The 12,216-nt window shown below is 36.6% G+C and overlaps 6 protein-coding genes across 6 annotated transcripts in view; 4 read left to right on the forward strand and 2 right to left on the reverse strand.

Annotated features, from left to right (window-relative positions):
- The first annotated feature begins 67 nt into the window (after positions 1-67).
- Positions 68-1,102, forward strand: LOC109583705 (uncharacterized). The gene is made up of 4 exons (XM_019999140.1): positions 68-144; positions 360-563; positions 690-926; positions 978-1,102. Exons 1-4 carry the CDS (start codon positions 139-141, stop codon positions 1,038-1,040), a joined length of 510 nt encoding a protein of 169 aa, XP_019854699.1. The 5' UTR covers positions 68-138; the 3' UTR covers positions 1,041-1,102.
- An 8-nt stretch (positions 1,103-1,110) lies between these two features.
- LOC100634071 (eukaryotic translation initiation factor 1-like) lies at positions 1,111-1,774 on the forward strand. The gene is made up of 3 exons (XM_003388136.3): positions 1,111-1,208; positions 1,260-1,426; positions 1,506-1,774. The coding sequence occupies exons 1-3, from the start codon at positions 1,175-1,177 to the stop codon at positions 1,650-1,652; spliced, it is 348 nt and encodes a 115-aa protein (XP_003388184.1). The 5' UTR covers positions 1,111-1,174; the 3' UTR covers positions 1,653-1,774.
- LOC100634198 (diaminopimelate decarboxylase-like) lies at positions 1,575-3,151 on the reverse strand. The gene has a single exon (XM_003388137.2). The coding sequence runs from the start codon at positions 3,130-3,132 to the stop codon at positions 1,858-1,860; it is 1,275 nt and encodes a 424-aa protein (XP_003388185.1). The 5' UTR covers positions 3,133-3,151; the 3' UTR covers positions 1,575-1,857.
- A 144-nt stretch (positions 3,152-3,295) lies between these two features.
- On the forward strand, positions 3,296-5,293 carry LOC109583699 (uncharacterized). The gene is made up of 2 exons (XM_019999134.1): positions 3,296-4,083; positions 4,468-5,293. The coding sequence occupies exons 1-2, from the start codon at positions 3,322-3,324 to the stop codon at positions 5,158-5,160; spliced, it is 1,455 nt and encodes a 484-aa protein (XP_019854693.1). The 5' UTR covers positions 3,296-3,321; the 3' UTR covers positions 5,161-5,293.
- Positions 5,294-5,319: 26 nt separating this feature from the next.
- On the forward strand, positions 5,320-8,150 carry LOC109583700 (uncharacterized). Its single transcript, XM_019999135.1, has 10 exons — positions 5,320-5,563; positions 5,612-5,956; positions 6,091-6,252; positions 6,465-6,574; positions 6,630-6,684; positions 6,858-7,008; positions 7,232-7,305; positions 7,369-7,462; positions 7,598-7,794; positions 7,907-8,150. The coding sequence occupies exons 1-10, from the start codon at positions 5,377-5,379 to the stop codon at positions 7,939-7,941; spliced, it is 1,410 nt and encodes a 469-aa protein (XP_019854694.1). The 5' UTR covers positions 5,320-5,376; the 3' UTR covers positions 7,942-8,150.
- The window catches only part of LOC100634324 (protein PTHB1-like), a 13,551-nt gene continuing 9,419 nt past the window's right edge, over positions 8,085-12,216 (reverse strand). The window contains exons 6-16 of the mRNA XM_019999133.1: positions 11,365-11,488; positions 11,085-11,139; positions 10,904-11,028; positions 10,762-10,855; positions 10,536-10,717; positions 9,452-9,602; positions 9,203-9,291; positions 9,060-9,134; positions 8,842-8,994; positions 8,500-8,676; positions 8,085-8,447 (exon numbers count right to left, since the gene is read on the reverse strand). Coding sequence (XP_019854692.1) covers positions 8,190-8,447; positions 8,500-8,676; positions 8,842-8,994; positions 9,060-9,134; positions 9,203-9,291; positions 9,452-9,602; positions 10,536-10,717; positions 10,762-10,855; positions 10,904-11,028; positions 11,085-11,139; positions 11,365-11,488 — 1,483 coding nt within the window. The 3' untranslated portion in view covers positions 8,085-8,189. The remainder of the gene's footprint in view (positions 8,448-8,499; positions 8,677-8,841; positions 8,995-9,059; positions 9,135-9,202; positions 9,292-9,451; positions 9,603-10,535; positions 10,718-10,761; positions 10,856-10,903; positions 11,029-11,084; positions 11,140-11,364; positions 11,489-12,216) is intronic.

Raw genomic sequence — 12,216 nt, forward strand, 5'->3', positions numbered from 1 at the left:
TTATGCCCTATATGGTAATAGTATTATAAATGGATGTACTATTCTTTGCTGTGTTGTGTAGGTGAGCTATTGCCTCAAGTTCATAATGTTTGGTCTCCATTGACTCACAGGCTGATTGATACACACGTACTAGTACGAATGAAGGTATGTTAGTATACATTAATATTATTTAATATGTAAAGTTAAATAAATAAATAAAATAAATAAAATAAAATAAATATGTTGCAACTTGTATTGAACATATAAAAGAACACTATATCCAAGGTTACTGAGAGAATTCTCCATTTTTATTACATTTTCTGATGCATATACATGTGCTTATGTTGTGTAGAAATTTTGAGCTGAATCTTTTATCGTAGGCCATTGATGTTCTTCTTGTCATGGCTTCAACGGCTAAAGAGTTTCTACGAAAACGAGTCGTGGAACACGTCTGGCCCAAACTAGTCGTATCGCTCAAGCAGCTAAGGGGCGTGGCTTATGATACCACGCCCACAATAAGCCACACAATGGAGTACAAGCTATTAGTAAAGATATTAGAATCAGTCGGGAAGCTATGCAAAGAGGTCAGTGTTACTAAAAATAGGAATACAAGCTAAAAATAGAACCACTAGAGATTAAATGTACATGTATTGTGTATAATTATTTTGTTATTATATTTTTTTTAATTTATTTATTCTTTTTATTTTTAGTTAAATGTTTCTGTTGATCAAATTGAAGACATTGCTCAAGAAGTTATATTATTCTTATCTTCGGAGAACTCAGATCCGATACAGAAACTGGGTTTGGAGACTTGTCATACTTTATCGGATTTTGCTCCAGACCTGATGTGGCTCCTGTGCATCCAGCTGTCCCCCTCTCTCCTTCCTCCTGTTCCTTCTCTTTCTTCTGTACCTTCAAATCATCGACTTTCTCTCAAGGAGATAAAAGTTACTATAAAATTAAGAGACTTTTGTTTATTATTCTTTTCTTTTTTTTAGTTGCCGCGATCAAAAGTGTCTCATTTATACATGGATAATATTTTGAAATTGGGTATTATATAAAGAAAATTAAAAAAAAAGAGTTTAGGCTCATTAAGTTATTCATAGTCAATTAACTTAATTAAATCTCCGTGCACTATTCGTTTTGCGTCTGTAAACCCTGCTAACTCAGTGATTCTGTTTGTGTAAGATTTTTGATGGCTGGTAACATATTAAACTTAGAAAAATCTGGTAAGTAAAACAGAGGCTAGACTTCAAAAAGACTTCCTGCTCTTCTTTCAGATCCTTTTAAAGCTGCTAGCACAGCGAGTGCTAGTGGGGGAGGAGCGGGCGATGGGAACTTTGTTCACGTGAGAATACAGCAAAGAAATGGGCGAAAGACCCTCACGACTGTACAAGGAATATCTCAGGATTACGACTTAAAGAAAATAGCCAAAGTTTGCAAGAAGGCAAGTGTTGTTTCTTCATATTAATTTTTAACCCTTCATGTTAAAGCCACGCCCACTTGCTATTGTTGTTTTTTTGCAGGAATTCGCTTGTAATGGGACAGTGGTAGATCATCCGGAGTATGGCGAAGTAATTCAGCTTCAGGGGGACCAGCGAAATAATATTTGTGAATTCCTGGTGAAGGTCGGTCTCGTAAGCAAGGCTAACTTGAAGCTACACGGTTTCTGATATTTTCGCAATCTACCAATCAGCAGATACACACACACACTCAATTTGATGTAAATTATTATTATTGTTATTATTATTATTATTATTTAATATACTTTTATCATTACGCACTCTGTCATTAATTGTTGTTGTTTTAGAAAACAAACAAAGTTGATAGAAATTAGGTGCGAACAAAGAAAATTATACAAAACCTTTTCAGCCAATTTTACTGGCTATTAAACTCTGTTAGTTCCAGCTGCAACTGATCTCGTATCGTTTCTCTACGTCTCACAAGTTTCATTTTATTACCATCAACCAGTACTTCGGCTGGTCTGTTACGAGAATTATAGTTAGAGCTCATACAGTGTCCGTAGGCCCCAGCTCCATAAACTACGATCAAATCACCGTCGATGATCCTAAGTCGCCTCTTCTTACCAATAAAATCCCCCGACTCACAGACAGGACCAACGACGTCACATTCAATCTCGGTTTTATTCTCGTCGTAGTCAACTGGTTCTATTTTATGATACGCACCGTATAGCGATGGTCGTAGTAAGTCAGTCATTGATGCGTCTATGACGGCGAATGACTTGTTGCTTGTTTCTTTAATGAAGTTTACACGAGTAAGTAGCACCCCAGCTTCAGCAACGATGGAGCGGCCTGGTTGTACGATAATATCAGGAATGTCTCGCGATTTTTCTAATAATTTTGATTTTATGCGACTCAAGTACTCCGAAGGAGATGGAGGGTTTTCATCATTGCTGTATTGGACGCCAAGGCCTCCACCGATATCAATATGATTTATAGTAATTCCGAGATCCTTCAACTCTTGAACTAGGCCCATAATGCAGTCAAATGCTTCAAGTAGTGGTTCCATTGTTAAGATCTGAGACCCAATATGACATGCAATACCTATTATCTTAACGTTTGGTAGTGCAGCTGCTTTTTGATATACCAAAACGGCTTTCTTGCTTTCAATTCCAAATTTATTTTCTTTCAGCCCGGTTGATATGTAAGGGTGGGTTCGAGGGTCAATGTCTGGATTCACTCGGAGGGAAATCGGAGCGACTTTCTTCATCGATTCGGCAACTTTCTGTATAAGCTCAAGCTCTTTCTCAGACTCGACGTTAAAGCAAAAAATCTCCACCTCTAATGCACGTCTGATTTCATGTTCCTCCTTACAAACACCACAGAATACCACCTTTTGGCCTTCTCCCCCAGCTGCAAGGACCCGCTCTAACTCACCTACAGAAACTATTTCAAATCCAGACCCAAGGTCCGCTAGTAGACTGAGAATGGAGAGGTTACTGTTAGCCTTGACTGCATAGCAAACCCTTCCACCTCCTGGACACCACTCTAGAGCTTTCTTGTATTCATTGTAGCCAGTCTCACAGCCTGAACGTGAATATACATAGCAAGGAGTTCCATACTTCTCTGCTACGCTAGACAGAAGGACATCTTCTACTTTTAATTGACCTTCAAGACGTGAAAACCAGGACATGTTTTTATAATAATTTCTGTACAAAAATGGGCTGGGCTCGTTCAGAATGGTCAGTACATACAAGGTATGGTGGTTTTAATTTTAATAACAGGTTTATGACTTCCTCAGGACCAGTTCATATATAAAGGAATAAATAAGCTTATTTCATCAAAAGTAGTAGTTACATCTCCTATAAAGTTATCATTCAAAATGGCAGCAGCAGATATCCCTGCACTATTAGCTGAAGCAGATAGTCAATTGGCAATTGATGCTGGAGCAGCTACTGATAACATGGCTATAGTAGACAGTACTGCTATGGCTACATCAGATGCAATGACTACTTGGTCGGAAACAGGAATGAACCTCACTATAGGGAATACTGTCACGACTGGTATTGCAGCAGAGGCTACTGCTTCCATTGACATTGCAGCCTTAAATCCCCCTGATTTTCCAGCCCGTGCTGCTAGTGTAGTTGGAGAACCTATAGTAGTCTGGGGGATTGAGCCTATAGTTCCTGAAACAGCTGCAACAGCAATTGAAGGAGAGGTCTCTTCTGTTTTCACAACATCTAAGAATGAAATCCAGGCAGCAGAATTGCAAGCAAAATCAACCTGGACTGTTGGGTCTGCTTTTAAAATGGCAGGAAAAGTTGCTTTATACACAATTGGGGCTGCAATGGCTCTTGATTGGATTGGGAAAAAGCTTGTCAGCATAATCCAAGTGTCAATTGAAGCAGCTAATCCACCTCCTTGGGCTCAAAGCTTGACAGCAGCTCAGAAGAAAGATCTCAAGGCTGTCACTAGTGCTGTACCCCGGCTCACTATTCTGATGCAAGGCTGGCATGCACAATGGAGCACATACAGCAAAAGTTTTTCTAATTCACTGGGGAATATCACTGTTAACGTTGGAGGGAGGACGACATCAGTTCCAGTATTGTACATAATCTACTATGCATTCTCTGATATGGAAGGAGTGAGTGACATTATTATTATCATTATTATCACAAGTATACTCTTAATTATTAGAGTCGTATTTTTCATATTTTTATGCAAATTTTAGTTTCATTCAGTGCATACATGTACATATATTCTGTTCTTTAATCATTGCATCTAGAGTAATTTTATAACCTCTATTAGTGCAGCTTGAGACATAAACATAAACATACTAATTACTAACACTTGCCAGCAACCACTACAACAATTCTTTAATGTAATAGTTTTTTTAAACATAATTTCCTTGTTTTTTTACTACTTCATGTTTATCTTGGAGGAATTCGGGCTATAATTAAAAGCCTGTAAAGTCATAACATCATCAATTCATTTTATAGATCTGTGTAATTATGTAAAATTTTTGTAGGCTTTGAACAATGCAAAGAATGCAATTTCAAGTAGCACTGTCAACTTTGTTGACGTGATGCAAGCAGTTGATTACATCTTCATATTTCTTGCTGATGTCTATTCCCTGTACAACCTCAAAAAGAAATCGCAGCACCTCCAAGCTCAGGATTTCCCTGCAGCCAATGATAAAGTTGAGATTGACAAGATCATTCTTTCATTTCCCAATGGGTTGGCAAGGGTCAAGGCTGTTGGAGTTTCCTATCTTCGCTTTGTTTCCACAAATGCCATAAAAACTTTCTTTCAAGTCCAGATGATCCACAACATATTCACTGAGATACAAAACATCGTCTTGCCACAGATGAAGGCAGCAGCCAAGCACGCCTATATAGCTGCAGCTCAAGCACACATGAATAAAGAGAAATCCGCCATTCAAGCTTTGGCTTGGGTACCAGGTGCAGGAATGACTCTTGCTAGACAAAAGCTGGCCAAAGAAAGAGGGATTGCTGCTCAACTTGGAGCTCAAGCAGCTAAAACAGCTGCTCAAGCAAAGATGCACGACTTGCTCCCACTGGTTAAGGAAAGTGCTGCAGCTATCATGAAAGGTTATGCTAAAACTGATCAGCATCAACTGAAGATGATCGTGAACTTGGCCATACAAGATGCTACTGGTCAAATAAAGGCAACAGCTAAAGACATGAAGAAACCTGCTTAAGCTTCATGAACAATCCAAAATTTATAAACTGTAAATAGTTAGTAGAGAGAAATCATAAACTGACAGATGTAGTTTCTTTAATAATTATTTAGTATTGTTATGTAGTTCAAGTTTAAAAAGATGATGAGATTATTAAGTTTGGCGCCAATGTCTGCCAAATGAGTGAGCCACTCCCCCATGTTACATAGCAACAATTAATTAATTAACAATCCAACAATGGCGGATCACGATTCTCTACACATCTCTGACTTACAATCGACTGCTCTCTCGAGCCAAGGGGCTGGGGCTCCCCCTGGACAGAATACGATGGACCAAGAAATAAAAACTAACAGGAAATCAAGGAATAGAAGAAGAACAAAGAAGAGTTCGCCTCAAAATGAAGCCACAACAGTCCCTCCTCTAAGTAAGTTTTAATAGAATTTTAGTGTAAAGATTAAATAAAATTATTTAGAGTCTGCGGTCGATATTCCCCCCGACTCAAACCAGTTAAACGAGTCTTACATGAACGCTTTACGGGCCAGATTGGATCCGCTGTCACACCCACCTGCTGCCATGGAAACCGAAACACCCTCACTAAGCGAAGGGAGTGCGGGGGAAGGTTTTAAAGCATCAAAACAAAAGAAAAAGAGGAGGAAAGAGGGAGGGACGGAGAATACAAATTTATATCCTTCAGGAGAAGGAGGTAATGTTGAAAGGAGTCCTGCTGAAGATCGTACAGTGTCACCTCCTCCTCTCCCTCCCTCTCTCCCTCAGCCTCCTCCTGTTAGTGTACAATTAGAAGGAAGAGAACCAAATGGTTTGTAGCATGTACATGTACATGTATTTTTAAATTGTATTTATGATCTCTGATGATCTCTTATTGTGTTTGAATATCAATTTTTTAGTTTTGTTAAATTTTGATTTTTTCCTACTTTTTCATTATATTTACAGACCCACTTCTGCTGGTTGATGATGAAGATGTTATTGATACAGTAGGAGGAGGAGGAGAAGGAGTTCAGCAATACATTAACACACACAATAAAACTCAGTCTTCATTGCTAGTTACAAAGGAAAGCAATCACGGCAACAATCTTGTCTTCCAGCAGCAAAAAGGTTCATCTACTTTAAATAGCACCATAAATAGTCCTGATTATATTTGGCTAATGTACATGATTTCTTGAGCAAAGGGCATTATGCTTTAGTTTTTGACACAAGCAAAGCAGTCTACTTATAAAACTTACCTAAATATTGTCAAGTGCCTGCATGTATGGTTTCTGGAAGCTCACCTCTTAAATGTTTTACAATGAGATGTCTTTTCTCAACAGATACTGGTGGATTCATTCATCTTAAAGGAGGTCCTGGTTTGCAAGGAGAGGAAGGAGTTGATGGTGGAGAGATGTCAACTAGTGATTTGAGTACTCCTCATTTTGTCTTAGTAAATACTTAATGATTATAATTTTAGTATCATGTGCATGTACACGTATTTTTAGGTTGTACATTCTTTCCTTAATACAATGGTCATGATTATGCATGGATTAATAGCAGGTATAATAATAATAATAATAATAATAATAATAACAACTTTTATTTCTGCTTATTTTATTTTTCTTCACTAATTTTTGTTCATCCTACATCTAAGTGCTCTTTCTATTTTTATAATGATAATAATAATAATAATGATGATGATGATAATAATCTATATTGATTTTTAATTCTAGGATTGTCATTGTGGGACACTTCAGTCTCTTACTCTATCAATGCACAGCACAGCCAGTCAACACTTTTATTCTATTATCATCATTTTCCACTCATCCTCCATGCCATATATCTGTTTACCATTACAAGTATAATCGTGATACTGATGGATAGGTAATAATAATACAGGCTAGCTTCTTGTCATCATGGTTTTTAAAGTTGCTAAAAAAATCAGGCCAAAGTCCCTGTACTATAGTACAGGGGCGCTGGCCAAATTTTGCCAAAATGTCAAGTAGAGAATTCTCAATTTTTATAAAATTTTCTGCATTTACATGTGTAGAAAGTTTGAGCTGATTCTGATCAAAATTGAATTTATATTCTGCTGAAATTTCAATAGGTTGGATATTGCTAAGGTGACAGTTGAATGCATCAGAGGTTGCTTGCAAGGAAGCCTTCTGGCAATTGGAGCAGGTTAGAGGAATCAATCCTTTCTCTTTTAATACAACCATATTATTTCTCTTCTTTCTCCTCAAGCTTTCTTTTTCATGCTAATTGCTTTTATGGTAACAATTGTGTCTGCTTTCCTTGATAGTAGGATATCATTATTCACTGATGATCCAACTCTATGGTAATACACAAAAAAAGGATTAGAGTATAGTAACAATAATCACTCACTCTCTTTTCTTTCTCTTTTGATCTTTTGCTTGCAATTGTGACTTCTCACTGCTTCACTCTCTCTCTCCCTCCTCCTTTCTCTTAAAAGGCCTGATCTATTATCTATCAGTAACAGCACTACCCTCACTGCATTCACTGCTGGTAACAGCACACACTATTCATTAAATGCTAATGGTGTCAGTGGCTATGCAACCGGTTGGTTGATACTAAACATACTAAGGACAATATCACTCATACTTAGCTGGATAATTCTTGCATGGGTACAATCTGCTGACAGATTAAAAGGTACTAATACTTTGTACATGTATATTTTGTAACTTTAATTTGGAAGCATCTATTTGACAATAGTTATTGACAATGTGATTTTGATCGCAAATTTAAACTTCTTTTTTAATAGAATACGTCACAGCCTTGACTATCACCTCCAGTTGATGTAGAATGTAATTTTATGCCAAAGATGAAGTAACCATTATTCTAACTGTTGGTCATAATTATTTTATTATTATTATTATTATTATTATTATTATTATTATTATTATTATTATATTAATTTTTATTTAAGAGTAGACAGATTCTGTATTTCTAAAAGCTGTTACTTTATAATAAAAAGTAGGTATTCACTTTCAGAAAGAATCTTAAACGACAAATGTGTTTTTTACTTATTAACTCAGTAGTCTTAACTAGTTCTCATTTTCTTCTGTTAGCGTTGGTAGGTGGCCATTTTGAGGCGTGGCATTTAGTGAACGGGTTGCCGTTGACGGTGCGACATGCCCGCCTTTAACGAGCCTATCGCAGAGCAGGGCCAGGTGCCTTTTTAATCGCTTGCAGTCAATGGGCGGAGTCAAGTCCGGAAGAGATACAGTTTCTTCTTTTTGTGATTTGGCAAGATTAAAACGAAGGAGGTGTGTCACGCCTACATCAACAAGCTCCTCCCATCCCTAATTAATAAAAATAAAAAATAAAAAATAATAATAATAATAATAGTCTCACTTGATCAGAGGTTCCATTACACAATAGAACACTCTTCAATACATCAGTGTCATCACTGGTTATATGGGACGAGAGTGATAGCAGTAATATCACAAGATGGCTGACACAATTTAGCTCTCTCATGGACCTCTCTTCTTCAGCTTTGAGCTGTTCACACTTCTCTGTCAAAGCCATTAGCTAGAAGAAAAAAAAGAAGGGAGAGAGAGAGAGAGGGAGAGAGAGAGAGAGAGAGGGAGAGAGAGAGAGGGAGAGAGAGAGAGGGAGAGAGAGAGAGGGAGGGAGAGAGAGATTAAATACACATATTAGTATTACTGTATATTATTGATTATAGTTTTGACTTACTTGCATGAAAGTCCCATCCAGAAGGGTATCAAGGTGAGCCAGTCCTGCTGGGGTTTTATCTCTAAAACGAGCCAAGAGTCTCTTCTGTATAGCCCGAAACTGACGAGAGTGTTTCCCTAGTAGCTCCTGACACTGTTGCAAGGCCATCCTTGACTGGAGGAGAGAGAAAGAGAAAAGGAGAGTATTATTATAATTGATGATATTAAAAGATAGGTTACTCTGTGATGTTGCTCTATAGCATCAAAGTATTCCGGCAATGGAAGACCAGGAACAGAAAGACTGAAATCCTTTTTCTAAATAAATAAATAAAATAATAATAATTATAAATAAATCAAAAGTATATGTACATGTACGCGTGTACCTTTTCAAAATGTTTCTTTAATCTGTTGACTAGATCATTAGCAAAAAGATATAGAGAGGGAAACGAGTCGGACTGTAATCTATACCGACCTAATTTGAAATAAATAAATGTATAATTATTATTGTCATCATTATTTTTATGCTACATGCAAATTTAAATGTACGTAACTTTAAAAATTAAATTACAATTAACAGAACTATTATTAGTGCCAATATCTAAAAAAATTAAAGCATAATATTAATTTCTAACTTGTTGTTTTTGATGATATTATTGTCACAATGTCACCATTGAGGGTACGAAAGGCGACAGCATTGGAGGGCGGAGCTTCTCCTCCTCCTGCTTCCTTATAAGGATAAAGGAGTGACATTGAGACGCAATTGTGGGTGGAGTCCAAAGTTATCTATTGGAGTAAAAATTACAAAAATTTAAAGTTAGATAGTCTTAAGATTCAGATTCTGATAAGATTATGGCCATTTTAAAAAGTAGCCAAAATCTGAAAAGTACCCAAGGCTATAGCCCATGGTTTTTTCCAAAAAATGGCTCTGAAATCACCCCAATTTTTATTACATTTTCTGATACATATTGATGTAGTTATGCTGTGTATAAAGTTTGAGCTGATTCCGACTTTAATTTTTCGAGTTACGGCCATTTTAAGAAATCGGCCAAAATCTGAAAAATACCCAAGGCTATAGCCCATGGTTTTTTCCAAAAAATGGCTCCAAAATCACCCCCCATTTTTATTACATTTTCTGATACATATTTATGTACTTATGCTATGTAGAAAGTTTGAGTCGATTCCGACTTCAACTTTTTGAGTTACGGCCATTTTTAAAAAGTAGCCAAAATTTGAAAAATACCCAAGGCTATAGCCCATGGTTTTTTCCAAAAAATGGCTCCGAAATCACCCCCCATTTTTATTACATTTTCTGATACATATTTATGTACTTATGCTATGTAGAAAGTTTGAGTCGATTCCGACTTCAACTTTTTGAGTTACGGCCATTTTTAAAAAGTAGCCAAAATTTGAAAAATACCCAAGGCTATAGCCCATGGTTTTTTCCAAAAAATGGCTCCGAAATCACCCCCCATTTTTATTACATTTTCTGATACATATTTATGTACTTATGCTATGTAGAAAGTTTGAGTCGATTCCGACTTCAACTTTTTGAGTTACGGCCATTTTTAAAAAGTAGCCAAAATTTGAAAAATACCCAAGGCTATAGCCCATGGTTTTTTCCAAAAAATGGCTCCGAAATCACCCCCAAATTTTATTACATTTTCTGTTACATATTGATGTACTTATGCTGTGTATTATATATAAAATCTATATTACCTTATGCTGTCCATCTTGTGGTTTTGTTGGAATGCAGAGCAGTCCGAGAGGTAGAGAGAGGGTGTGGTCAATCCTATGTGTCTGATCTTGACCTTTCAAATACGTCATGATCACATGTGCTTCAGTCTGAAAGGTCAAAAGGTCACCAGAACACACAAAGGTCAAATCAACCTCCTGAATGCCTAAAAAATTTTTCTTAATTAGTTGAGAAACTACTTATTTTTACCTGATTGGCAGGTAAAATTTGAAGGATGAACTGAAAGAGGAAGAGCTAAATCAATATGGGCACTGACACTATCAACGGAAGATTTTATTTTTATCTAAAAATTCAATGACATCATAATTACATCACACAGTCTGTTACTAACTTTAGCTTCAACACAACGCCTACTGACATCATCTCCCTCGTCCGTTTCAAGTGGGCGTGGCTCCTCGTAACTAACGGCAATGACTTCAACAAGCGTCTTCTCTTGAACAAATTCTGAAACATCATCTACAAGATAGAGGGAGAGAGAGAGGCATAATAATGTTAAGTTTATTCTTAATTACTGTCTTGAAGTCCATCAATGGTTGTCTGCCAAGCTTTTAATTCTTCTTCAAGCTCCTGGAGAATAACAGAAAGAGAGAGAGAGAGAGGAACAAAATATTATACAGCAGACAACATAGTTTTATATTGGCAAATGAAACTGCCATTTTGTGTCATTCTTCACATGCTTAGTGACACATAGCTGCTATATAAATCTCCCAATAAAAAAGCACCAGCACATTGCAATATCATAATACATGTACACATGTATGTTCTTTATTTTTCTCTATTAATTCCTCTTACTTTAACAGTAGATACTGAGTGATTGGGTACAATAGATTGAGTGAAACCAGTCGGATCAGTTCCAAGGTAGCTACACTGAACGTGGCCTACTTCATCAAGGGTCACTATAAGACCATCCAGATCACTATAATAATAATAATTATAATAATTATTATTTTACTTTATAATAATAATAATGACAATAACAATAATAATGATACTATATATAATAATTAAATGTCAGCCATGCATGCAAGGTAGTGGTCAAAACTGACAATCATAGGACATTTCTTATTGTTACTGTGACATACTACAGTGAGTTATACTGTCCATTAACATATTGTGCTTGCATTGCTTGCATGTTATACAGATCACTCTAATATAAAGAGGAGACTGAGGAGTGATGGTCTAAGAATTATAAAAATGATGTATAGGTTATACACCGAGGTCGAGGTTTCTATGGGATTTATTTACCGAGGGACGCAGTCCCGAGGTAAATAAACCCATAGCAACCGAGACCGAGGTGTATAACAGACTTCTACCATGCCAAATCTGTAGCTAAGAAACTGCCCATGATTAGCAAGACTTTATAAAAGCACAAAGCCTCTTTACTTCTTTGTATCTTCTTAAAAGAAACGGGAAAATCTCTTCTTCACTCGCGCCATATGTGTACAGTAAAACACGCCCCGTACTCCATCTTGTTTTTTTAAATTTTTTATGTTCTTGTTTGTGTTGATTTTTCTAATAATATGTGTAATAATATTTGTTCAGATAGTATCCATTGCCATTCTGGTGAATAGTTAATTCTATACTGATCAATGTTTTAGTGGTGAAAGCTGCCACAATTATATCTATTGGCTGTGCTACCCATCT

This window comes from Amphimedon queenslandica, unplaced genomic scaffold (genome assembly GCF_000090795.2).
Source record: "Amphimedon queenslandica unplaced genomic scaffold, v1.1 AMPQUscaffold_13287, whole genome shotgun sequence".
NCBI lineage: Eukaryota > Metazoa > Porifera > Demospongiae > Haplosclerida > Niphatidae > Amphimedon > Amphimedon queenslandica.

Coding starts and splice junctions, on each gene's coding strand:
- LOC109583705 (XM_019999140.1), top strand. Junction 564..689: donor TCGGGAAGCTATGCAAAGAG/GTCAGTGTTACT, acceptor TTTTATTTTTAG/TTAAATGTTTCTGTTGATCA. Junction 927..977: donor TTTCTCTCAAGGAGATAAAA/GTTACTATAAAA, acceptor TCTTTTTTTTAG/TTGCCGCGATCAAAAGTGTC.
- LOC100634071 (XM_003388136.3), top strand. CDS start 1,175: ATGGCTGGTAACATATTAAACTTAGAAAAATCTG. Junction 1,209..1,259: donor ATTAAACTTAGAAAAATCTG/GTAAGTAAAACA, acceptor CTCTTCTTTCAG/ATCCTTTTAAAGCTGCTAGC. Junction 1,427..1,505: donor TAGCCAAAGTTTGCAAGAAG/GCAAGTGTTGTT, acceptor GTTTTTTTGCAG/GAATTCGCTTGTAATGGGAC.
- LOC100634198 (XM_003388137.2), bottom strand. CDS start 3,132: ATGTCCTGGTTTTCACGTCTTGAAGGTCAATTAAAAGTAGAAGATGTC.
- LOC109583699 (XM_019999134.1), top strand. CDS start 3,322: ATGGCAGCAGCAGATATCCCTGCACTATTAGCTGAAGCAGATAGTCAA. Junction 4,084..4,467: donor CATTCTCTGATATGGAAGGA/GTGAGTGACATT, acceptor AAATTTTTGTAG/GCTTTGAACAATGCAAAGAA.
- LOC109583700 (XM_019999135.1), top strand. CDS start 5,377: ATGGCGGATCACGATTCTCTACACATCTCTGACTTACAATCGACTGCT. Junction 7,306..7,368: donor CCTTCTGGCAATTGGAGCAG/GTTAGAGGAATC, acceptor TTTCTCCTCAAG/CTTTCTTTTTCATGCTAATT. Junction 7,463..7,597: donor ACTGATGATCCAACTCTATG/GTAATACACAAA, acceptor TTCTCTTAAAAG/GCCTGATCTATTATCTATCA.